Source organism: Pleurodeles waltl, chromosome 6, assembly GCF_031143425.1.
Source record: "Pleurodeles waltl isolate 20211129_DDA chromosome 6, aPleWal1.hap1.20221129, whole genome shotgun sequence".
Classification (NCBI taxonomy): Eukaryota; Metazoa; Chordata; class Amphibia; order Caudata; family Salamandridae; genus Pleurodeles; species Pleurodeles waltl.
Genome location: NC_090445.1, coordinates 515,873,116 through 515,899,348, shown reverse-complemented (window position 1 = coordinate 515,899,348; position 26,233 = coordinate 515,873,116). Strand labels below are relative to the sequence as shown.

Here is a 26,233-nt window from a genome sequence, read left to right as displayed (position 1 = left end):
TCTGTAATAACTCCCACCTCTTGTTGATTACCTTCTTAATGACAGGACATTTGATTAAAAATGTAGACATTTTTTTTGGGACATTTGTCCTTTTATATAGCCAATGTAGGAGCACATTCTTCTGGACTAGTTTCTTTTGACGTGCATGAACTGAGAACTAGGTACATTTTCTTTCAATGGTATTGGATGAGAACTTTTAAAAAGGAGATCTTGTTTTTATTCATTGGTTTCCTATACACATGTATCGATTTCTGATCCCACTACACTTACCAACACAAACAGAACTTTAGTTTTTTTTACAGTTTGATGCCTGACCTGAATATTACAGTTCATGTGGGGTATTCTAATATTACTTTCCAAATTCTCCTTTGTACCGCTCCAAATGATGAAAATGTCATCAGTGTAGTGAACAATAGGCTGATAAATTGTCATTCCAATCCTGTTAAAAAATGTAGTGTCTCAAATTTAGACATTGGATAGTGCGGTGCTGCAGAAAAACCCATAGAGGTACAATTTTTAGAAGAAAGAATCTTTCTCTCAATTGGAAACAACTATGACGTAAAGACAAATGCAGCAATTCCAACAAAAACTCTTTATTGGTGCCAATCCTACCTTTTGGTAATAGAGCCCATTCAGCAGCTTCCGTTCCTTACTCGTATGGTATGGAGGTATAGAGAGAATTTACATCAATGGTGCACAGCCAAAATTCTTCTGGTGTTCCTTTAGGTAATTTATTAAAAAACAGTTGTATCTTCAATATAAGAACTTGTTTCTTGCACTATTGATTGTAAGAAGACATCTGTATACTGACCCACTGGTTCATTCAAAACAATCGGCCAGATAGGAGGATCTAACAGATTTTTGAGTACTTTAGGGAATGAATAATTTTAGATCTTCGAGGAAATTCAATTCTCAAAAGATGTCTTATCTTTTCACTGATCTAATCCATGTCAAATGCTGAAAATCTGATCCAGGATCTTCAGTAAAAAAAAATGTAGTGTAATCAGAATCTAGTAACAGGTATATATCTGAATTCCTTACATTTCAACATTGCAATCATAAAATTCAGTATTCATAACTATCAATCCTCCAACTTTATCTGCCGTCTGGAAGATTATTTATTGCTTACTGGCCAGGGCATTAAGCACTCCCCAAATTGTTTTCACATTTTATTTGTAATTACGAGATTTCAAATCCTTACAAATACCTCAAATGTATATAATGCTTAATGCGAAATGCGAGACATAGAAGTGTGTTTTAGTTTAAACTTCTTGATCTTCCAACAGCTTGCCCTGCTTCTTCTTTTCCCAACGTGTTGAAAAGATATTTAAGGCGTAAATTACACATGAATTTAAAGAAAGAAATTTCAAATTTAAAAAGGCTCATTTTGTGTGTTGGAATGAAAGAAGGGCCTTTGTTCAATATCGTTTTTTGGTTGTGTAGTTAATGTCATGGGAGATATATTAATAACTAAATGTTCATGTGACTGCGTAAATTACTTTTCTCTTTGTCCTTTTCTTCTACTCCTCCTTGTTGTTCTCCTCTGAAATGCTTGTCGATGGACTTGGGGCTGGTAGATTTAAAAAAAAAAAAAAAAAAAAGCTTTTTTGGACACAGTATTTACTGACATACTGGTGGAAGGCATTTTGCTTTGTGTGGTAGGTACTCCAATCTACATCTGGTGGGAAGGCTGATGCAGGTTCTCGCAGACAACACTATTGTCATGTGGTTCTGTAACAAGCTAGGTGGTGTGGGGTCCTAAGTCAGCGTCAGGAGGCTCTGTACCCCTGGAACGGACTCATCGCTTTCAACCCAGGATCAGAACCTGTGTGGCATCTTGCGATGTTCTGCTAATCAGAGCTTCACTTAGCATTCTTGGATAGCTTTTGGATTAATCTGGCCGCAGTGATCGCAGGCCTTGGAGTTGTGCACCGAACCCAAACTTAAGAGGCATACTTGTGGGATCTGTCGCAGACATTTGTTTGCAACAGTTCCTACAAGCTGTAAACCTTTTAGTTTTGGGCAATGCCATGTTCTCTTGCAAAAAGGAAGAATTTAAGAGAAAACCGTAAGAAAAATCTCTCTTAAAGGAACGAAGAAAAGGAGAACAGATTTGGATGCAAGTCTGAAGGCACATAAAGAAAGGAACTGACATTAGCATGCACAGACAGTGGTTAGATGCGGCCAGGCTTGCACTTCCAGAGTGGAACGAAGTTGGCATGGAGTCACACGGTACCAACTATTGGTCCACAGGCTCACTGCTTTTTGCATTTCTGGATTGAGATTGCCACTTGGAGGTATTTACAAGGTGAGCAAGGTGAGAAATCTTCAGCTATAAGCCTCAATCAGAAGTTGTGGTTTCACCCCTGGAGATTTACTATCCGAGCAGGTTTTTTCCACTCTACCTCCGATACCTCATCTATAAATGAGTCACAAGAATATTCTGCCAGAAATCCTCCCTAGGAAATTAATAAACTCAAATCCCATAACTTTAGATCCAATTTCTTTATTTAAAATGCAATGACACAAGAAGTGAAATCCATCCATGTTTCTCCCAGATTTGGCCATACCAACACAATCACCTGAAACTGCAGTACTGGGAACCTACTAGATGCACTGTTAAGAAATTGTGAGTGCTTGACCAATTCTTTTCACAAATATAATTAGATGTTATTGCTCGTTTAACCAATAACTAGGTAAATCTTGGGATACTTCGAGTTAGAGCCCTACAGACTTAAATATTAATTCACAGATGTTTTAAATTTAATTAAGCCTAATTTTGCCCAGCATTTTGGACTTATTCTCGTTTTTTGTTGATTTAATGTATCATGTTTCTCTAAATATGATTTGCTTATGTTGGTTTTGCACCTGGCCCACATTATGAAGCCTCTCAAAGGTAAAATGGACTAAACTGCAACAGGCTCCAAATATCTGCTTTGGTAAATAAGCATAACCGATTCTTCACCTCAATGTCTGGCCACTGAGGACTGTAACAGATTATCAAGCAGGGCCACTGGAATTATAAGATTGTGCAGCCACGGAGTTTTTTCAAATAATTACCGATTTGCCACATGGTCCATCACTTGATGCATACTCTGCATATTTTAACAACAAGAAAATGTTATTTCGAGCTCAAACAGTTCAAAAGTTATTAAAAACGCAGCAACACGTGTTGCCACACAGTGGAAGGCCCTTTGCAAAAGCTGACAGTTCACCTTTATGTTGTTTATGGCCAATTTTGAGTGTTAAATTGCTTCTATATGCACACAGTGTTAACTGTAAAAACAACTAAATAATGCGGTAATACTATTGCAAATGTGCCACATAACGCTGCATTATTTTCATTTCGGGCAGCATAATTTAGTAACTTTGCAGCATAATGTGGCCCTTCCCTGCTGCATAATTCCAGTGACCCTGATTATAAGTAATAATAGGTGTCTTCTAATACACTTCCTATCACTGCCAGACGAGCCGACATAGATTACACAGTTTCAGTGAACTGTTTGACACAGTTGAATTTCACAACAATATCTCCAGAATGGTACTTGTGAATTTTAGTACCAGAAAACAAAGATATGATCGATCAGTGGGTCTTCTAAATTGGCGTGTCTGAAGAATACTCTGTAATTCTATCATACTCCTGTACAGTGCATAGTAAAAAAAAAAAAAGTAGGGATGATGCTAATCTATCTGGTCTTTTACTACTTAACAGTAAAGCAAAACAACATGAATGTGCAAAAAGGAGTTTAATTTTTCCAAATGCTTAATAATGGTTTCAAGACCACTGGTGTTTTATTCTTTTATGTCAGATGCTTGATTTGAAGCTGTAGGTAAACAGATGGCGTGGTGAACTATCTCCATGTTAAGCAAGGACTGCGTTTCTTCAGTGAAACCTGCTTTGGCTCAACATTAGCTCATGAAAGTACAAGGACAGAGTACTACCCTTCGTCAAGTGTATTCAGTAATACATTTAAAAATCCGAGATGCCTTACACACTGTACAGGAAATGGTCATAATAGGGATATGTGATGAGCTTCTGTGAATAGTAAATAGTACAGCAGTTGACGACTGCACACCTTTCTTAGCCAGCAACATGTAAAATCTCCATCACAGAACTAAGCTTAACCATCATAGACAGCATAAAATCACGTGCAATGTAGAAATAGCCAGAATAAATTGTAGCGCTGTAGAGCAACTTGCTGTACAAAGGACCTTGTGAACATGGACACTTGACGAGCTCTCTCCAACAATGGTAGGTTCCTTTTTTAAATAAAAAATTGTTTAATGATTTTCATGTCAAACAAGAAAAGAAAAAGGAAAGTTAACAAATATGAAAAACCAAAGTAACAATAGGCCCAGCATCCCATCCTGACAAGACTGATTTAAAAGTACAATAGAATACAGTAAAATAATCTCCCAAAATAATGCTCATTTTGATATCAGGCTTCCTGGACTCTCAAGGCATCTGACAATCTCCATGCACTTAGCCCCCAAGCCAGCCAGTAGGCATCCCGTGCTTTGACATATACCTATTGCGAGAAATAGAGAGTATGTTGGTCGACTATCAGGACTCAGCAGGGGCTCCACATCCGTGCATGTAGGTCCACTTGAGCCTTAACTTTGTAGACGACCCGTTCACAATCTGCAATTTTCAGCATTTATGTCAACCACTCTCTCCCATTAAGAACAGAAGTATTCCTCCATCTCTGTAGAACATACAGGTTTGCTGTTGCAAGTCTTGTCACTACCCACCTCTTTCTGTGCTTAGTGGGAACGACTTAAGTCAGACATATCATGCAAAAGAGCTAGGCGTAGTGATAGAACCAAATGGACGTCCTCCGTCTCAGATAGTATTGCCCAGCCCGAAGTAGGTTTCCTTTTAATTACTAGTAAACACACCATTTCCTGGGATGACTAAGTGGGTGTTGGATTATGAAGGAAGCTGGCACCTGCTCTTTAGGGATTTTCTCCACAAGCTTTGAAATGTAAGATGTTTAGACGCTATCCTCAAACCTTCCATTTCCATATTTATGGTCTACACATTGTGATTCTATACTTTTTCTGTGCGGCCAAAATCACTAACTTCCTGCACTACTGTAATCAAACTAGCGTCCCTCATCTTTTACATGCCTGCTATAGGAGTACTATATACAATTATCCTCACTTTACCAGTTCTACCCTGGTAGTTTTTTTTTTTTTTTTTTTTTACTGGCCACCCTCTGCATACTTTTAACCTTTATTCTCCCCGAACTGGCCTTTTTCAGTCTGTCAGTAATATTTGCATCTTGCACTGGCAAATGGTATCAGATGGCACTCCTTTGCCATCTAAAAAGTAGCAAAAGTCTCAGTCGCCAACTGAGTTTTTTTTCTACTCACTGGTCCATTCATTACATTACATGACTGCAGCTGTACAACATGTCAAGAAATATGCTCCTTCCTCGTGTTTAGTGACTTTTCACTTGCCTTATAATAACCATCTCCATGACTGTTCCTTCGCTTAGTTGGTCTCCATGCTTTTGGTACTATTCCACTCACTGGTATCTTCAATTAACATCTCAAGACGTCTTCTCTCTTCCTTTCTGCTTAGGTCCAAATTGTGGGTGTCTGCCTTTGACTCCTTGTTCTAGTAATCGTCCTTCAGCTGTAATCAATTGCTTTGACAATTGCTCCTGCTGATCTTTAACCATTGGGGGCTCTAAGTGCTGCTTGTGTTTTGGTGTCCCTGCTATTACCCCAGCTCTGTGTGTTAGATCCTTTTAAACAAAAATGTAACTTATAAAGAAGAAGTCTAATGACAAATGCAAGCAAGATAAAGGGTAGGTCTTGGGGAAAAAAACACTTCACTGTTCATCCCAGATTCCCACTGCAGAACTCAAGTGGTTTATTTTGCTTTTCTGGGAAAAACATAATGGAGGACCAGCAAAGCTATTTGGTCCTCTTCTGCCAATTATATGTATGACAGAACAAAAGCCACACTTGCGTTTGAGTTTAGGGAGCTTAAATTCTATAGCACACGTCAAAAGGTTTTCATATTTCTCAAAATGCTAATGGTTCCAAGAAACGTTTCCGGTCCAGGGTGCCAAATGTTAACAGTTCTAGAACATCTAGCATTTTAAAAATCTTAATGTAAGCAACATTTGCATTTTTATATCTAGAATTCCGAGTAACTGGTCAGAAGGGAACCTTGCAACTCCTGTTGAGGGGGAGTTAGCAGTTACTAGAACTTCCTTGCAGACGTCATATCCCTCTTTAGCTAAGAAGGAACAAATTACAACAGGTCTGTAACTACCCAAGCTCCTTTACACAAACTAAAGTCCTAGAAATAGTGCTAGAAGGGCTCGAAATAACATGGCAGATCATCACAATCACTTAAGATTAGGAAGGTAATAAGAACAATGGAGCTAAAGAAAAAGAATGGAATAGTAAATCACAACAAAATAAAAAGCACACTGAATACGATAAGCAGATTTGGTCTCCTGCCATTACCTGTATATTTAAGACTCTAGTGAATATACAATCAAGTCAAATTCAGCATGCTAATGAAGCAAAAATAAATTAAGAGGGACCAAAAAGCATTAAGTGGCTGCAATCATTTCAGCTCCATGCACACAATGCAATGGAATGTGCTGCGACTCAAACTCAGATAAGGAACCCACTCCAAGGATCCTTCAGCTAAAAACTGCTCAGAAAAGGTAGGAAACCACTCAACCTGACGAGAGACTTAAGATACCCTCGTTAAGATATAGTAGGTAGTCGTATCGTACTATTTTAGCAATGTCTCTATTCCACATAAGGCACTCCAGGCTTTTTACATTTTTGCTATACACAGGAGTTTCTGTTGAAATAAAGCTACAACTCAAATAAATACAAATCATTAGGTTGTATTATGACACATCAGGCTTTATACAAATGTAAGTTTTTTTTAATTTCATGTTTGCTAAACTCCACTTAGCTTTTACACAAAGACAACAAGAAGGAACAAGCGTGACCACGCTTATAGCACACAGTACAGACTTATGGATGCAGCAGTAGCTATCATAGAACAAGCATTTGCAATGCAATGGGTCTCGCGTTTACGCCAGTTAAAGCTATTAGCGTTGTAAACTCCTAACTGGACTTTTCTGGCCACATAAACTGAAAAATTAAACAGTTTCACATTAGCGAGCAGACGGCAATCATGAGCAAAAAGCAAACACACAAAAGGAAACAGAAGTTTGCCAGCAGTGAAACGTTCAGGCGAAAGTGCAATTATCCACGTAACAGAGTCGATGCCATGCAAAGCGCTCGACTACTGCCCAGTGAGGTGCTGCCTGCGAAATAAAGAGAAAAAATAGTCCAGAAACAATATGGAAAACATGGAGCCTCGTATGTTTTCAGTAGTTGGCCGATGCGCTCGAGGTGGGCTAAACACCAGAAAAGGCATGATGTGCGCATGCCTTTCACAAATGAAATTAAGCGAATTTTAAAAGGCAAGCACACAAACCAACCAAACTGATGGGCAGTACGGTGACATGGATACAAGCCCATACAGAGATAACAACAGGGGCAATAAAAAAGATCCATAGGAGAGTTGCATGGACATGAAATTTACAAGATATAATAAATAAAATAATTTCACTCAATTGCAGACAAAGCAGCGGCAAACTCAAATATCTATGACACTTAAAAACTCTTTCACTAAAAGGTTTGAGCCAGGTGTAATGCGGTTACTTGGAGTCACTTTAGACCACCAAATTAATTGAGGAGCTAGTCACGGGTACCAGCAAGGTTCGTAGAAACAGTTACCTCAAAGAGATGTAGCAGTCCCCAGTCAATTCCAGGCACTTGCATCCTTTGCAGGGCTTTCCTATGAAAGTGGTCCTGATGCAAGGTATGAAGGAGGCTGAAGTTGCTCAAACGATGCTGTGGATGTGATGTGGTAGACTGTGCTCTTGCTGCGATCACTTCTCGATCCATGAAGGGGTTGAGGCGGTCGTGGTCATGTGGTCAACCTCCCACCAAGTCCTATCAGTTCTGGCAGAATTCCAGTCACCACTGGACTACCAGTTGCCCAGTATTGTGGTCACAGACCAATCGTTCCAGGGCTATAATTCGTCCTCTGGAGGTCCCAGCTGCACTCCAACAGCTCTCCTTGTTTCAGTGAACTCGGGTGCAACTTTATACATCTGGTCCCAACTGCTGCTGCATGGTGGTGGTTGACCAAGGATTGAAGATTATGCATTTCTAATGAACCCCAGCAGGTTTCTCAGCTGTTGTGTCCCAGTGCTGTGAACAGGCCAATTCACTGACCCTTAGAGTCTCTTGGCTTTGGTTGCGCTCTGGAGATGACTTCCCCACAAGCAGGACACAGAAGGCACAGTCCTTTCCTAGCCACCAGGTTCAGCAAGTGTAGTCTATGCTGGTGCAGCCTCTTTGCCTGTTCCATGGTGCGGCAGTGCAGTCCTTTTCCCAGTCCAGCCAATATCTGAATTTGTGGTGCCAAGGGTGCCCTATGTATGCTAAGAAAATGCCCTCAGTGTAGGATGTGGTTAGTAGCCAATGGGAGACCATGTTCCCTCCCACCTGGTGACTACTTCCTGTGAAGTGTGGCATCTGGGCATCCCAGGATGCCCCATTCAGGCAACTTCCAATATGGAGGGCTCCTTTTCCCATTTGTGAAGATTCTATAGCCCAACCCAGAGGTGTGGCTTCCAAAAGGGGCTACATGCCCATGGAAAACAGTTTAGGATTTTCTTTCCCCAATCCAGTCCCAAGTACCAGCTTGTCTGCTTGGACAATGGAGCAGCCCATCTCCTAAGTGTTACCCATTTGCCCTTCAAAGGTTGCTTCTCCTTTAAAGCTCTCCTTTTGGGACAACGCCTGTGTGGCTTCCTGCAGGAGGATGACATCTACATCTACTTCCAGAGAGGGGCCCTATTGTATCCTTTGCTAGGAGTCATTAGCACGTCTCCCCAGAAGGGTACAATGCTGTCTTGGCGACAAGAAGCCTTGTACAACCAGTATGGGCATAGGGGACTAAAGGCTACAAAGTGGCAACTTTGCTACAGCTGCACACCACAACTTGCTGCATTCATTTCAACCTGAGAATCAAGTCGGGCTAAATGTAACTAGTTGTTTGATACTTTGGATGACTCACTTTAGTAGCACCGTTCCAGAGTACAGCTCATGGGTCAAAGTGTAATTCTACACTCGCCAATTGAGAAACCAAGCTTTTTCAAATAAAAACAACAATTTCGCATTTTTACTTTCGGAACACGTAAAACTACATGTGCTGTGCATGGGATATGTTGGACTCTGCCTTAGGGCTCGATAGGCCTGCCACAGGATTGACTTACACAAATACCTATGGCTTCGTCATTGCTTTAAATGGCAAAGTTTGTGTTAGCATTTTAAAACACCCTCTTGCCTGCAAATGGCAGCCTGGGAATTCATTTTACTCGTGTCTCACCCAGGGTGGCAGAACCAGTGCTTCACTCCCTGGGAGGGATTCACTAACTTACATGCCCTGGATACCATCAACTACAGAATTACAGGTAAGTTAGCTAAGCCAATTGGGTAAGAGACAATTCGGCATACTAGTTGAAGGTTAGGGGTACAGGCCGTGCAGTCTGGTTAGGAGGCCTCAGTGCACTCTCAAAGTCGAAAACCCAGCAGCATCAGTATAAAGGCTTGGGCGTGACCATACAAAAAGAAGCATTTCCTTACAACCACTTCATACACTGGAGAACTTGTGTGGTAATTGAAGTAATGTCCAAAAACAAAAAATAGCCCAAATGGAAATGTACTCGTTTTGTTCATCTGGCTGATTTTCTTTCATAAATAGTTTAACTTTTTATCACTATAAGGCAGATTAGTAGAGGATCGTGCTGTGGACAGAGGTGTTTGAAAGCCCAGGAATAACAAGTTATATTGCCAACAGATAACCTCAGACACGGAAGCAATAAAACAACTACATGTAGTGTTGTGACTAAGCCACAGTAATGTCTCCTCATCTATCGGGAATGACTTCAATTTTATGAAGTTAAATTTCCATAAGTGGGTTTCAGAAACATTTAAGGACACTCCCTCTCACTTAATTCCCAAAGGACACAGAAAATTACCTTCAGTATCCTGGTTTATATAACTTCACAATACCAGAACAGTTTGTAAACAAATAAACTGCAAATAATGAACAAATAACAGCATACAAAAATCTTAATACCAACTAGCCATTAAAGATTATTCTAAAATCAATTACATTGTTTGTTGTACTTATAATAGTTACTAAATCACTATCATCTGTAAAATATATCTGTGATTAGCAGTCTTCCCTCTTCATCAATTGATTTACCAACATTTTTCACCTGCCTTGGTTAACTTGTTCAATCAGACTTGGATCAATACAGCCTTTGCAGACAACGAGGGCATTTTCACTCAGCCTTGAATCTGAAACTAGATGCATTCTATGCTCAGTTAAATCTAGCTCCCTAGAGTAGTCCTGCTCTCCTAGGATTTCACAAAATGTTTTTTCTAGGCTTTACCACAGGTTTCTGGACATCACGGTTAGCAAAGTAAACCAAACACAATCTATTTTCAAGAAATTCCCTAAAATTTACAACAAACCAAACTAATGTTTTACAAGGTAGCACAGTATCCCAAAGTAATTGGTTGTGTTGATAACACACACATTGCCATATGATCTCCCTCTGAAAATTAATATAGAAACAGAATAAGCACATGTTCACTGAATGCACAGGTCGTGTGTGATGCCTCATGTATTATAACTTACCTTGTAGCCAGATTCCCAGGCAGCACATGACTTCATGTGCCGCCACAGTGAAATAAAGGACCATCTGTCTCAGGGTGATTTTGGCTATGACTTTTTACTTGGTGAAAGAAATGCAAACTCAATTCATACAGTGTGTCTGTAAAATGACTTAAAAATCTAGCCTCATATTATTTGGGAGAAAGTGCATATGCCTTTTGCCCTAGGAAACTGATGCCATACCTGCATCCAAGAACCAGAAGTGAAAGGCAGTACAACAGGGCACATACGATAAATCAATCAATAATTGAACGTATCTTTGGAATACTCAAGTCCTGATTCAGATGTCTCCACAAAACTGGTGAAGCACTACTTTAAAGATAAAAGACCTGCTGTAAAATCATAACCACGTGTCATTCTCCATAACACAGCCATGAGGAAGGGTCTGCACAACATCAACATAGAGCTTGAATCAGACTCAGATGATGAACTACCACCAGTACTGATTCAGCTGAACGGGACACATGCAGTAGAGAGTCGAGCTCGACGCACAGATCACGAATAATTCATTTTAAGGTAAGAATGTAGAAATACACAACACGCATGATGCTAGTGTTTTGTGCAAGACTGCAAGTTAACCTTTTATTCAGGTTCTAACAATGTAATTCTTCATCAACTGTATCTTTATAGGATGTGTTTTTTTTTTTTTTTAAACAAAGCAACAAAGTTTGAAAATACAAGCATAACAAAGTAGTCTCACACATTGGAGTGTCTACAAAAGTCACTTTTTACGGCCTATTGTGTTGGTTGCCTTCTCAGCAGGACTTGACTGTGGAGGTGGGGATATCTCTTTTCCGGATGAGTGTCAGCATGTTTGCTTGGTATGGCATCCATCTGGCACGGATGTCGCACTGAGGCTAGAGCAGTCTTCACTTTCAGAGGGCAGCAAAATGTTGGGGACAGGGTGTGTGTGTGTAGGTTTTCCAGAGCTGTGGTCACTTGGACCAGCCCGCGTGCAACATCTTGACAGTGTGCCGCATGTCGCTTTTGATATTGACAGTTCTCCAGGGAAGAGTGGTTGCGGTAACGGCCAATTGATTCATACACTTAGTGAAAGCATCACAGATTGCCATGTGCTGCTCATGCCTGCATCTTTGCAGACGTTGCTCATTCTCCATGGCAGCAAACCAACAGTCTTGACTTTTCTGCAATTGCAGCACTGACCTTGAAATGCTTTGCATATGCTAATTAACAGTTATTATCTGTTTGGCTTGCAGACACTGTAATGTGATGATGGATTTCTCCAGGCCACCAAACAATGGGGAACTGCCTGCCATGTCTTCTGAAACATTATCAATGTGGACTCTGCAGTGTCTATGTGTCCTACGTACAGATGATGTTGTGTTCCTGCTTTGTGACAGCTCTTCATCACCTTCCTCAAAGTCTGGGTGTGGGACACGTTTGCTCTCATAGTAGCTGAAGTAGAAGTAATGGGCGTAGGAGAAGAAATTATGCTGTTCTCCATTTCCACATGTCATCTGCTTCATCAGCCTTGATGGTTTTAGACCCATCCTGGGTGTGATCTGTGGAAATGTATGTATATAGGTATTGAAAATAAATGGTAATACATTTGGGTAATATTGTTGAAAAAGTGATTTATGTGTTTGTGACATGGAGATTATGTATATGTGTAGTTTTATTATCAGCATACAGTAAACCATGTAAATAAAAATGTACAACTCCCATACAGCACTGCTAAAGTGCAGCAAACACCTCTGTGAAAATGTGTTTGTTAAGATGTTGTACTTGAGGACTTACAAACAATATGTTAGGGGCAGAAATGGACAGGAAAATGACATACCTTGGCTGGAGCCTGCAGGATTGGAGGTGTCAATGTCTGACACTCCCACCACACTTTCAGGTTCAAGTGCCCTCTCAATCAGTGAATCCATTGTAGTGGGAGGAGCACGTTTGTAGAGTCCACCACCTGTGCCACGAGCCTCAGCCATCCTGCTGGCAATCTTCTCTTTGGTGCAGGATCTTAGGTCATAGAAGTGTTTCCTAATCTCTAGTATGATTCTCTGGGTGTCACCAAGTGAGTTGACTTTCTCCAGGATGATGTTCTATATTATTGTTTTCTGAGCCTCAGGAACAGAAAACTATAAGTTCCCAAAAAGCTGTCCCATGTGTGCCACACATTCTTTGGTTAACCGCTCCAGCTCCTTCTCAGAAAATGTTACTTTGTGCTTCCTGCTGCCAGTGTCCCAGTCCCCAATCTTCTTTGGACATGGTGTTCTTCAGAAATTAGGTGTCCACTTCCAGAAGTCAGACAGGAGCACTACTTCCTTCCAGCACCTTCTTAGGTTTCTGGCAACACACTATTTCTAAAATTCCTGGTTCATAGGTCATCATGCTTCATCTAGAATGGGAGTTTTCCTAATTGTGATTTCTTATTTGGGCACTGCATCTGTGCAATTTCCAAATAGGAAATTTCATATTTGCGAAAACAAATTTGTAAAAAAAAAAAAAAAAAAAAGAAATTGCTATTACTGGAATACTCACCCACGTATATCTCATTTTGTGATTAGCAAACAGCAATTTCTACAAAATACTTTTTGGGAAACTGCAAATACCAACTTTCATACACACAGCACTATATTTCTTGTCTTTGTCCCTGAATGAATCGATAATTACCAAGCATGTAACTCATTATATAGAATTTAACTCTCTTCAAAACTTTTCACAAATGGAACTCTATCACAAACAGCACAGAAAATGCTCTTGCCTCAGTCACGGATGGTAGAGTAACCTTTATCCTGTTAGATTTCAATGTGGTGGCTCACTCCATCCTGCTAGAAAGACATTCCAATGTCTGCATCAAGTCATCTGTCCTCAAATGGCTAGGCTCTATCCTCAGGGGTAAATCTTAAACCATGTCGACTGCTTCTTTCCAATCTTCCATAGTACCAATCAAAGAGTCTCTTAAGGCTCATCCCAGAGTCCAACCCCAGTCACTATATATATGCTCCTTTTGGCTTTCACATCCTCCTTTAAGCTGACAACACAAGAAGTAAATATTCTCTTCAATGACCCAGAGAAGACAAACTATCCTGCACACCTATGTGTTGGCAGCCTCTGAAAGGATGCATTCTGGCTACCTTACACTTCTCTGAGACAACAGAGGTCTTACTACTGAGAAACTTCCCAAGGCCATGGTCTAAGGACTGGTTGCTGTCCACTCTAGGTAAAGCCCCTCTTCTGATCACTTTGGTTAAAACCATTACAGAAGCTCTCATTACAGCTAGACTAAAATTTAACCATGCCATATGCTGGGGTACCTCCACTAAGCTGGTGTCTAAACTACAAAGAATTCAAAGCGCAGCTTCAAGACAGATTCTCAGTCTTTTGATAGGTCTGCACATCTCCCACTATCTCAGCTCCTTACTGGCTTCCTATAAATTTGGTGCCTTACCTATCCTTCTCCTGATGACAGATGCCCGCCTAGACAGCAGCTATGTATGGTCGGCATCTTCAGATTTCCTTTTCACTGGTGACTTGTTTCTTCCTTGAATCTCAAAATAGCTTCCTGGTGTTTTAAAGGTTTGCCTTCATCTTTTGCCTTGTCCTCGTTTGCTTTGTTTCACCTCATTTTCTGATATGGGTGGGTCGCATGAGAATCCAGAAAATTATTTAAGTGTTAAAATGTTAAGTTACCATTTAGTCTTGCAGCATGAATCGTTTCTGGATCCATATGGTGTGCATGCATTTTGTAATAATGTATTTGTTCATTGCAGTGGTTGGGTTTGCAATGAGCTTTATCCTGCAAACAAATGCTTTAGTACTTTTTGTCTAACTTGTCGCTCTCTAGTCACTTTGATATTTATGTAATAGTGCCTTGTGTGGACTGTTGACCAGGATGCTACTACACGTGTGTCACTTAACGGGGTGCTTGCTAGGAAGGCTCCATTCCTTATTGTGGAGTGAACTGTGGCTTTGTTTTAGTTGTATGCCAGCCTTCTTGTGACACATCTGAATTATTTGAACTATCCATCTTGCAATGGTATGTTTATTTACTGGTACTCGTTTGTTTTTGTTTGCAAAGAACAGTCTTCTTTTCCTTATTGGTTTTGTTCTCTCTAGGTAGTACATTACCACTCTTCATACATCCAGCATGTGCAAGGTGCTTTCAGCTTGAATCTTTGGTTCCTGGAAGAATCTTGTTTTTTGGATAGTTTGGTTCATGTGCGTTTGTGATATAACCTTTGGTAGACCATGTGGCTTGGTTCTTAGGACTACTCTGCCCTCATATTTGCAAGTATGGCTCCTGTGTGGTAAGCACTTGCAACTCACTTATCCTGCACAGTGATGCCAATGCATTTAGGAAGGCTGTTTTTTGCATGACAAATTTAGGTCCTGCTCAGCGGAGCTGTTTAAAAGGGTTTCTCATCAGTTGCGTTAGCATCATGCTTAGGAACCACATGGTGTTGGTGTGCATCTTTGTGGGGCTATAATCTTAGCCCCTTCTAGGAACCATTTGACCACATGTGAGGTGATGAAACGTCTGCCTATGTGACTCCCTCATGTAGACCACTACAGCTGCCAAGTGAACCTTCAAGGAGGTGTAGGTCTGTTATGCAGCAGATGAGTTAGGTATCTGATGACTGTGGTGTCCGGTTTTTAACTAGGCCAGACCTTTGGCACCATCTCACACATTTCCCATTTGGCCATGTAGCAATTCCTTGTAGCTGGCCTTCACACTGCCCAAAGGACTTAAACTGCTCTCCCCCAGAAAAAGTAAATGTATGAATTCTATGCCCTGAGGAGCCATGCTTCCAGGCTCAGGGTGTTGGGTTCTGAGTGGAAAACTTTACTCTTCTGCTTGGATAGCAGGTCATGCGAGACTGGCCATCTTTGTATGTTGTCCTGTGTCATCTATTAGATAAGAAAAACATATTTCTTTCACCAATAGGGAAGCAATCAGGATTAATGTCATGTGCAACTGTTTGCACTGGTTTATTACTATCTGTATTTGAGTACTTAGAGGGAAACCATAAACAAACTTTCCTGATCATTCTACCAACAGGGCTTTCCCCAAGGAATGGCAGAAGGATGCCTAGACACAAAGTTTAGGTAGTTTGTGTTTTGTGGTATTGCGGAGAAGGCCACTCAGGGGTCCCTCTCACCTGAAATACTCTTGACTACTCTGGTTTAGTTCCCATTCATCAGAGATGGTTGCTTGACTGCTGAGATTGTCCTTTTCAACACTAGCCACTCGTAACAGGTAATCAGTTAGTGTGCGAGGTGTCTATGGTGATGCTCACCGTCTGAATTTATTGTGTAAAAGGTCCCCACTGGTGTTATGTGGAGGGGGCTCTGTACTTCACTTGTTTGAGGGGCCTGCTCCTCTGGATGTTTATCCCTTACCTCTTGATCGTGCATGGAAGGACTTTGTGGTGCTTGGTATTGTCCATGCCTTGTTTTTTCTTGGGGTTGACTTGTTTGTTGAGAAGGCAGGTGTTTATTGGTGGAAGCTTCCTCTTCGTCTTCTTGCAGCAGCAACCCCTTTCCCCTGGAGGGCCTTAGCTGTAAAGTCCCCAAGGACTTACCCGTCTCATTGTCCTTTTTTCAACTGTTGCAGTGTGTTGTCCACAGCTCTGGCAAAAAGTGGTTCTCCGTTGAAGGGGCTGTTGATTATGTTTGCCTGGACCTCATTTTTAAAACCAGATACCCGCAAACAGACGTCTCTTCTTAATGTTGTTCCCATCACCAGCTGCTTGCTTACCACTTCAACGGGCATCTAGTGCAGATTTTAAGCATGCACTGGCTATAGTTTTGCACTCTTCTACGAGCAAGTCTGCTCTCTTTTGGTACAGTTCTGGTAGGTGTTTCAGCAATTCTGGCACCTCTTACCAGTGCTGGTGGGCATACCGATTCAGAAAGGCACTGGAGTTGATGCTGCCCCATTGTGTTGCAGCTCTTCTTTCAAACTTTCACCCTCACCATCTCAATCCTTTTGCTTTCCTTTTCAGAAGGTGCCCCGACAACACTGCTATACTGGCCCTTTTCCTTGTAGTGGACACAGTGATAGTCTGTCACATTACGTTGTAGATATGAAGGTTCCTTTGAATAGCGTTTATATTTCTTTTCTATTCTCTGTGTAAACAGTTTGCAGGTTGTCAGTTCCTTGAACGCCTCTCTTCTGTGGTCCAAAATACTAGGTAACATTAGCAGGTATTGGCACTTACTCAGTGACGGAAGGAGGGTTTCGAGTAAGAAACGTTTGTGTCTTTTCCTCCTTTAGCAGGACTCCATTTCTGATTACTGTGCTATTCACCACTGTTATATATGATGATATCCCCCAGAGGTGAAGGGCCTCATATGTGTTAACTCCTTCTTCTGGCGAGTCAGAATTGAGATCCTGCCACTGATCATGTGTAGGTGTCATGGAATAGCCCCTGGGACTCGGGTCTTCTTGAATGGCGAATATTTTGCGTTGTTCTTTCCCTTAGGGCTATGGTGTTCTTAATGGCTCCAGGTCAGCCATCTCTACCTCCTCATGGCTTTTTTCCACTGAAGGATTTTGTAGGAATTCCGAAAGGGAAGTCTAAAAAATCCTTCTTTTGGAGGATTGCAGCGAATTTGGCCTTGAGCCCCCCTATTTCTGCTTGATATTAAGTGCCCTCTCGTAGTGTGGACCCCACTTAGACCTAGGTGTTTTGGCTGCAGGCTTCTTCATTCTACCCTAATGGTTGCCTTAATGGTTGTCCTAATGGTTGTCTGTCTACACCAATTTGTTTTGGCAGACAGCCTGCCCGTGGTGTCCTTGGGATAGAACCTGTGGGGTTCTTTCTTCTTCAACATGCCTTAGGTCGACGAGTTCTCCAGCGCTGCAACAATTTGAGGGTTATGTATCTGAATGCCTCAGCTAACAACAGTTTTTTATGCATTACATGTCCACGTTTCTCTGAGTGTTTCCTGCACCTGTTCCCAGTCGACCTCAATGGTCTTCACCTTGGTGTCTGCGCCTTATACCGTAGCGATATTATCTTCCTCACTCTACAGACCAGGGACCCTCTGTGACAAGCTTTTCTTCTGGCCCTGCACGGTATAGTGTGCCTGTCTCTGCTTCTCCTTGGCTTCAAATATTTTCAGGTTGAATTTCTCACACGATTCACAGGCTTTGGTGCTATAGTCTCTTGGCAAGCAGACATCATAAACCTGGTGAGTGTCTCTCTTGGCAAACGTGCGGTGCCACTCTGGGGAGAATCTAAAGGGCATGTTATCCATATCCCAAAGTGAATGGGGCCCTTTGCTTGAGCATTCTCCGACCGCCCTATCAGCCACCTACATGCCCCACTTACTTCTTCAGTCTTTTCTCAATCAGTATCTCGTGGATATTGGTCATCCTCTTCTTTGCTATACGATGCATATTGTAGGCTTAAATCTTTGGAATTGTTTGACAATACCCTGCTTTATCCGGTCTCCTTTTGACGTTTAAGGAGCCTTCGGCTGCAGCTTTCAGACACTACGTGCAAAACAGAATCCGAAGATGGGGGATAGAACAATGGCTTCTGGGCCGGGAGTCTGACGTCAGGAGAGGGATGGACAAGGCACCAAATGGCAACACACTAACTCCAACATAAAAACAAAGATAAAAATGCATTACAAGATTATAATTCAGACCTAATCACTAGATGGAGAAATAAGGCACAGCACATGAATTCAGAAAAGATTTATGCCCCAAAACTCCATCCAATTAATGGCCTTGAAAATGACTTTCTTCAGCATTTTCTGGTCTGTTACCTGTCCCACAAAGTTTCAGCTCTCGAAGCAGAGGTCGTGCATTTTACTTTGTGCTTAAACAACAGAACATGATGCCTCCCCATCTGAGATTAGTAGGGAACTTCTTCATTTTTATGAAAATCTGGCTATTTAACACAAGAGTCTGACAGTGTTCCTCAGTTTCTCTCAGTCTAAGTTACAGCACCAGGAGAACAGTTCTATGAGTAACAGTGTACTTTGTAAGTCCAAATTAAAGTACTGCTAAACTGCATGTATATGGCCACAGCTTAAACACACTTTTGTGAGAGGCTTCCAAAGAGAGCTATTAGCATGAACTCATATCTGAAATCTGGTCATCACTGCTGAAAACAGTAGTAACTTTCAACTGTCATGGCCTTATGTGGAAGCACAATCTTTCACTAGCTTTCCCTTGCTCTCTCTAGGTGTTAATGGACCTGAAGGAAGCGGCGGAGAGGCTGAGATGGGCTGCCCTCTATACCACCTCTCAAAGGTCTCAGATGACCTAGTGGATGCTGTGAATTTTCATAGAGCCATGGCTGATATGAGACTTTTAATCTGTGAAACATAATTCATTGATTGCAGCGGACTCTCTACTACCCAGTAAGAATGGAGAGTGAAAAAAAATGGTTGATTGGGGTGGAAGAAAAGATGGCATACTTTATGAAAATATATTTGGACAGAGCGGGAAGGGGTTTATACAAGGGATGTTGGGAAACTGTTAAGATGCCAGATACTAATGGTGTAGAGGGGAGAGGAAGAGTTGCAGAGGATGATGCAGAGATGATGAAAGGCCAAAGGACATAAGAGTTCCATGTACTGCTCCCCTTGGGCTCCTCTCTACCAGTACAGATACTCACAGCGAGTGCTCATGTCAGTAGGGGTAGGGATACATCACATAAAACTCTAGCTTCACCCATGTTGTCTATTTCAGGTTACTTAGATACCGACGTTAAGAACAATCCAATTTATTTATAGTTAGCATTCTATATTTCTTGATTATAAACCAGGCATACTATCATACTATTCTGCACAGAATATCTTTTAAGCTTCTGGCTAAATCGGTTCAAACGTAATGGCAGAGTATCTCTTCACGGTGTACAGAGCCCCATAACCACTTTAAAAATAAGCAATTAATTCTATAACGGTAGCCAGTGCTTAAACTTTATTTTGGACTTACTTTACATTTTTTTTACTTTCTTAATCAACAGTACAAAGATGAATCAAACATGCTTAAGGATAAACAGATACTGCAAGTGAGCTCTGTCATGGGGTGAAAAATAGGAGTCAGGGAAAACAAGCATTGTTTATCTAAAAGTATAAAGTAAATTCTAGTATCAACTCCCATGTTTAAAAAATATTAAGTCAAAACTACATTGACTAAAACTGAAATTGGTCCCATGATACTCACAGAGATTGTAATAGGCTCCTGAATGTCTTTGTGACTAACAAGCTGAACATTGCCATCTTCATAATAATGCACCTGGAAAAATAGGAAAAATATTTTAGATTAAAATCACTTAATTCTTTAAAGGATATGTTGCTGGTACTTACACAACCAAACTTTCCAGCAAATAGGTTGTTAATCTGATATATTTTTTAACAGCAACATAGAATAAACGGAGCACATCTTACTAGTAGCTACATAGGTTAATACATATAATAAACTTACTATACAAATGAATGACAATATGGTAAGGTTTCCCTATCGAATATCCGCATATTATCTTAGACAATGCACTTTTAACTCTACTCGTTCTCAGATCTGCGATGTAAACCTCAAAACAGTTTACAAATCTAAATCCCCCACCCCTGCCTACAGAATGCTATGTAATGGCACAATAATGGACAAATATGCACTACTGTTGGGACAGAAGCAGCCCCCTGCACGGTTCCGGAGTGGATGCACACCTGTCGTGAGAGTTTCCCATTCAGCAAGTCTCTTGATATTTGTTGATTTCTGGCCTCATCATGTATAACAGTCATGAGTGTATACAGAATATATACAAGGAAAAGGACGAAAACCAAGAGTTGAGCTCTGTCTCTTGCAACCCTTTTTTCTGGGCATGACTTCCATCAGCTCATCAGGCTATAGAGAAAGGACAGTAGCGGTATTGACTCGTACCCGCAGGACAGGCTTGTTATTTTTACCCCTGGCCTGAAAATGGTTAGTTGCCTATTGTCCTTTCCTGTTCAAAATGATCTGGCTGCCCCCTACCAAGAATTTCTCAGTGATCCGTGCCCAAGCAACCCACTGCAGAATGTTGAATGAACAACACTTCAGAAATCCAAGGAGATTACAGGCAATGCTAGCCCTTGCTGGGGTTTGCCCAGAAGGCCAACATTACAGATCTACAGCAATAACACCATCATGATTCCAGGCAGTGACGAGTACCTGTGTGTATGGGTGTTTAACCCAAAGTACAAAAGCAAAAAAAAAGAATACAAAAAAAAAAAAAAAAAAAACCTGGAGGCCAACGTCATGGAAATCTTCCATGGTTTCAGAAGTTGAAACCTGAGCATTGCTGAATATGCGACACCTACCACCATTATACACTCCAACACAACTCCACTCTTCCCATGCCACTCATATCGGGCCCATTTCCACTCTCATCAATCCTGCTCACAGTCACACCAGACTAGGCTTTTCTGTAACTGAGGTTCTGCTACCCTCAAAATCACAATTTTACAGTCAACAAGACCCACAGTCCCACCTAAACCAGGGTCTAATAAACAGTCATTCAACACTGAGGCATATTCATGGACATCTACAACAATGCTGGCATCGCCCAAGCAAGGTTATGTGCCAACACAATCTCCTCCCTGAATGATTTCCTTTTCCAGGCAACAAAATCATCATGAGGGAGAGGGAGAGAGAGAGTAGTGTTAAGCACTATCCTGCAGTACAATTCCCAGCACTCATCTCCTTCCCTTTCTGCATAGCAGGCAGCTGCAACATTCATCCTACCAGCTGGTTCATCTTAGCAAATGTCCACTGTCCCTTCCCGTTCCCTGAATATAACATCTTCCTGGAGGGTCTATTGAACTCTCCTCTCTGCCCACAGATCAAAGCAAACAACACTCAGATCATGCAAGAATTCAATATGTGGCTAAGCAGTTCAAACCTGTTCAATAACATGCAGGTCATTAGCTTCAAATTGTATATAAATGGTGGAATCGGCCACACAGAGCCAGTTACACATTGAACCCCATGTACGTAAACAACTTTGAATTTTCTAACCTATCAGTCCAATAGCACGTATGGTTAGACCACTCCAACACACACCCTCCAAACACCACCTCTGTCAGAAATTCTACCCCTTCCATATCAGGCGTTTAAACAATATACATGTGTAAGGCAACCTTTGGCTCCATCTAAATCAATATCAAAAACTGATCCAGACACAGTGAGGTTGTATGATGGAACAACGAATGCACTTATCAAAACTGCCTTTACAACATGGGACTTACAACGCATCCATCATTACAACGAATGCACTTACAAAAAAAGTTTTTTTTACCATGAAAATGACTTTACTTTGAAACTTTTGTTGTAGAGGCATAGTCTGTAAAGACATATCTGTGACATATCTGTGGTAGAAAATAAAATGATAAGTATATACACACACATTATATATATATATATATATATATATATACACACACACACACACACACACATATATGGAAAATGTCACTTACCCAGTGTACATCTGTTCGTGGCATGAGTCGCTGCAGATTCACATGCTTTGCACATCCCGCCATCTAGTGTTGGGCTCGGAGTGTTACAAGTTGTTTTTCTTCGAAGAAGTCTTTCGAGTCACGAGATCGAGGGACTCCTCCCCTTTCGGCTCCATTGCGCAAGGGCGTCGACTCCATCTTAGATTGTTTTCCCCGCAAAGGGTGAGGTAGGAGTTGTGTATTATAGTAATAGTGCCCATGCAATGGAGAAAAATGTATGTACATAATGTAGTTTAAAGTGATATATTTACCAATTTACAAATGTTTAAGATCAACTTCGAAACGGCTACAGGCTCCCGGGGAGGTGGGTGGGCGCATGTGAATCTGCAGCGACTCATGCCACGAACAGATGTACACTGGGTAAGTGACATTTTCCGTTCAATGGCATGTGTAGCTGCAGATACACATGCTTTGCATAGACTAGTAAGCAGTTATCTCCCCAAAAGCGGTGGTTCAGCCTGTAGGAGTTGAAGTTGTTTGAAACAAAGTTCGTAGTACTTCTTGTCCTACTGTGGCTTGTTGTGCTGTTAACACATCCAAGCAGTAGTGCTTGGTAAACGTATGAGGCGTAGACCATGTGGCTGCCTTGCATATTTCATTCATTGGAATGTTTTCTAGAAAGGCCATGGTAGCACCCTTCTTTCTAGTTGAGTGTGTCCTCGGTGTAATAGGCAGTTCTCTTTTTGCTTTGAGATAACAGGTTTGAATGCATTTAACTATCCATCTAGCAATGCCTTGTTTTGAAATTGGATTACCTGTATGAGGTTTTTGGAAAGCAACAAATAATTGTTTTGTTTTCCGAATTTGTTTTGTTCTGTCAATGTAGTACCTTAACGCTCTTTTGATGTCTAATGTATGTAGTGCTCTTTCAGCTACAGAATCTGGCTGTGGGAAGAACACTGGTAGTTCTACTGTTTGATTTAAGTGGAACGGTGATATGACTTTGGGTAAAAATCTTGGATTTGTCCGTAGAACTACTTTATGTTTGTGTATTTGAATAAATGGTTCTTGAATGGTAAATGGATTTCACTGACTCTTCTTAAAGATGTGATGGCAATTAGAAATGCAACTTTCCATGTTAAATATTGCATTTCACATGAGTGCATGGGTTCAAATGGTGGCCCCATGAGTCGTGTTAAGACAATGTTGAGGTTCCATGAAGGAACTGGTGGTGTCCTTGGTGGTATAATTCTTTTTAGTCCTTCCATAAAGGCTTTTATGACTGGGATCCTAAACAGTGAAGTTGAGTGGGTAATTTGCAGGTAAGCTGAAATTGCGGTAAGATGTATCTTAATGGATGAAAAAGCTAGTTTTGACTTTTGCAAATGTAGCAAATAGCTTACGATGTCTGTAGCAGATGCGTGTAAGGGTTGAATTTGATTATTATGGCAATAATAAACAAACCTTTTCCACTTATTTGCATAGCAATGTCTAGTGGTCGGTTTTCTAGCGTGTTTTATGACTTCCATACATTCCTGTGTAAGTTTTAAGTGTCCGAACTCTAAGACTTCAGGAGCCAAATTGCTAGATTCAGCGATGCTGGATTGGGGTGTCTGATCTGTTGATTGTGTTGATTTAACAGATCTGGTCTGTTTGGTAGTTTGATATGAGGCACTACTGAGAGGTCTAGTAGTGTTGTGTACCAAGGTTGTCTTGCCCAAGTTGGTGCTATGAGTATGAGTTTGTTTTGACTCAACTTGTTTACTAGATATGGAAGGAGTGGGAGAGGGGGAAAAGCGTATGCAAATATCCCTGACCAACTCATCCATAACGCATTGCCCAGAGACTGATGTTGTGGGTACCTTGATGCAAAGTTTTGGCATTTTGCGTTTTCTTTGGTTGCAAACAGGTCTATTTGTGGTGTTCCCCACTTTTGGAAGTAAGTGTGTAGTACTTGTGGGTGAATCTCCCATTCGTGGATCTGTTGGTGATCCCGAGAGAGATTGTCTGCTAATTGATTCTGTATCCCTGGAATGAACTGTGCTGTTAGGCGAATGTGGTTGTGTATCGCCCAATGCCATATTTTCTGTGTTAGGAGACACAACTGTGTTGAGTGTGTTCCCCCTTGTTTGTTTAGGTAATACATTGTTGTCATGTTGTCTGTTTTGACAAGAATGTGTTTGTGGCTTATTATTGGTTGAAATGCTTTTAACGCTAGAAATACTGCCAATAGTTCTAAGTGATTTATGTGAAACTGTTTTTGCCGAGAGTCCCATTGTCCCTGAATGCTGTGTTGATTGAGGTGTGCTCCCCACCCTATCATGGAGGCATCTGTAGTTATTACGTATTGAGGCACTGGGTCTTGAAAAGGCCGCCCTAGGTTTAAATTTATATTGTTCCACCATTGAAGTGAGGTGTATGTTTGGCGGTCTATCAACACTAGATCTAGAAGTTGACCCTGTGCCTGTGACCATTGTGATTCTAGGCACTGCTGTAAGGGCCGCATGTGCAATCTGGCGTTTGGGACAATGGCTATGCATGAGGACATCATGCCTAGTAGTTTCATTACTATTTTGACTTGTATACTTTGGTTTCGATACATGCCCTGTATAACATTGTGAAATGCTTGCACTCTTTGTGGACTTGGAGTGGCAATCGCTTTTGCTGTGTCGATTGTTGCCCATAAGTATTGCTGTGTCTGACACGGCTGAAGGTGTGACTTTGTGTAGTTGATTGAGAAACCTAGTTTGTGTAGGGTTTTTATGACGTACTTTGTGTGTTGTAAACACTGTTCTAGTGTGTTGGTTTTGATTAACCAATCGTCTAGGTACGGGAACACATGTATTTGCTGCCTTCTGATATGCGCAGCTACTACTGCCAGGCATTTTGTAAAAACTCTTGGCGCAGTTGTTATTCCGAATTGCAACACCTTGAATTGGTAATGTACCCCTTGGAATACAAACCTTAGGTACTTTCTGTGTGAAGGATGTATCGGTATATGGAAATATGCATCCTTTAGGTCTAGTGTTGTCATGTAGTCTTGTTGTTTGAGCAGTGGGATTACGTCTTGTAATGTCACCATGTGAAAGTGGTCTGATTTGATATAGGTATTTAAAGTTCTGAGATCTAATATAGGTCTCAGTGTTTTGTCCTTTTTGGGTATGAGAAAGTACAGAGAGCAAACTCCTGTTCCTTTTTGTTGCATTGGTACTAATTCTATTGCTCCTTTTTGTAGTAATGCCTGGACCTCTAGTTCTAGAAGATCCATGTGTTTTTTGACATATCGTGTGTTTTCGGTGGAACTTTTGGAGGGAATCTGAGAAATTCTATGCAATAACCATGCTGGATAATTGCCAGTACCCAAGTGTCTGTCGTTATCTCCTCCCAATGCTTGTAAAAATTGCTTAGTCCCCCCCCCCCCACAGGTGTTATGTGTTGGGGATTTGTGACTTGGAAGTCACTGTTTGTTTTGAGGAGCTTTGGAACTTTCCTCAATTTTTTTGGAATTGTCCCCCTCTATATTGTCCCCGAAAACTTCCCCGCTGATATTGACTTTGATAAGTGGGACTTGTTTGTGAGGTTGTGGGTTCTGTAGCTTGTCCTCGAAACCCCCCTCTAAACTGTGTTTTGCGAAATGTGCCTCTGCTCTGTGGGGAGTAGAGTGCGCCCATGGCTTTGGCCGTATCCGTGTCTTTTTAAAGTTTTTCTATAGCAGTGTCCACCTCCGGCCCAAACAACTGCTGTCCATTAAAGGGCATATTCAGCACGGCTTGTTGTATTTCCGGCTTGAATCCTGATGTACGCAACCATGCGTGTCTCCTTATTGTTACCGCAGTATTTACTGTCCTTGCAGCTGTATCTGCTGCATCCATTGCTGACCGTATCTGATTATTTGAGATACTTTGTCCTTCCTCCACCACTTGTTGTGCCCTCTTCTGGAACTGCTTGGGTAAGTGTTCTATGAAATGCTGCATTTCGTCCCAATGCGCCCTATCATATCTTGCCAGA

At 41.2% G+C, this 26,233-nt stretch overlaps 1 protein-coding gene across 1 annotated transcript in view; it reads right to left on the bottom strand.

Annotated features, from left to right (window-relative positions):
- CAPZA1 (capping actin protein of muscle Z-line subunit alpha 1) overlaps positions 1 to 26,233 on the bottom strand; it is a 174,392-nt gene that overhangs the window by 8,576 nt on the left and 139,583 nt on the right. Inside the window, exon 8 of the mRNA XM_069238669.1 lies at positions 19,956 to 20,027. Within this exon, the coding sequence (XP_069094770.1) occupies positions 19,956 to 20,027 (72 nt within the window). The remainder of the gene's footprint in view (positions 1 to 19,955; positions 20,028 to 26,233) is intronic.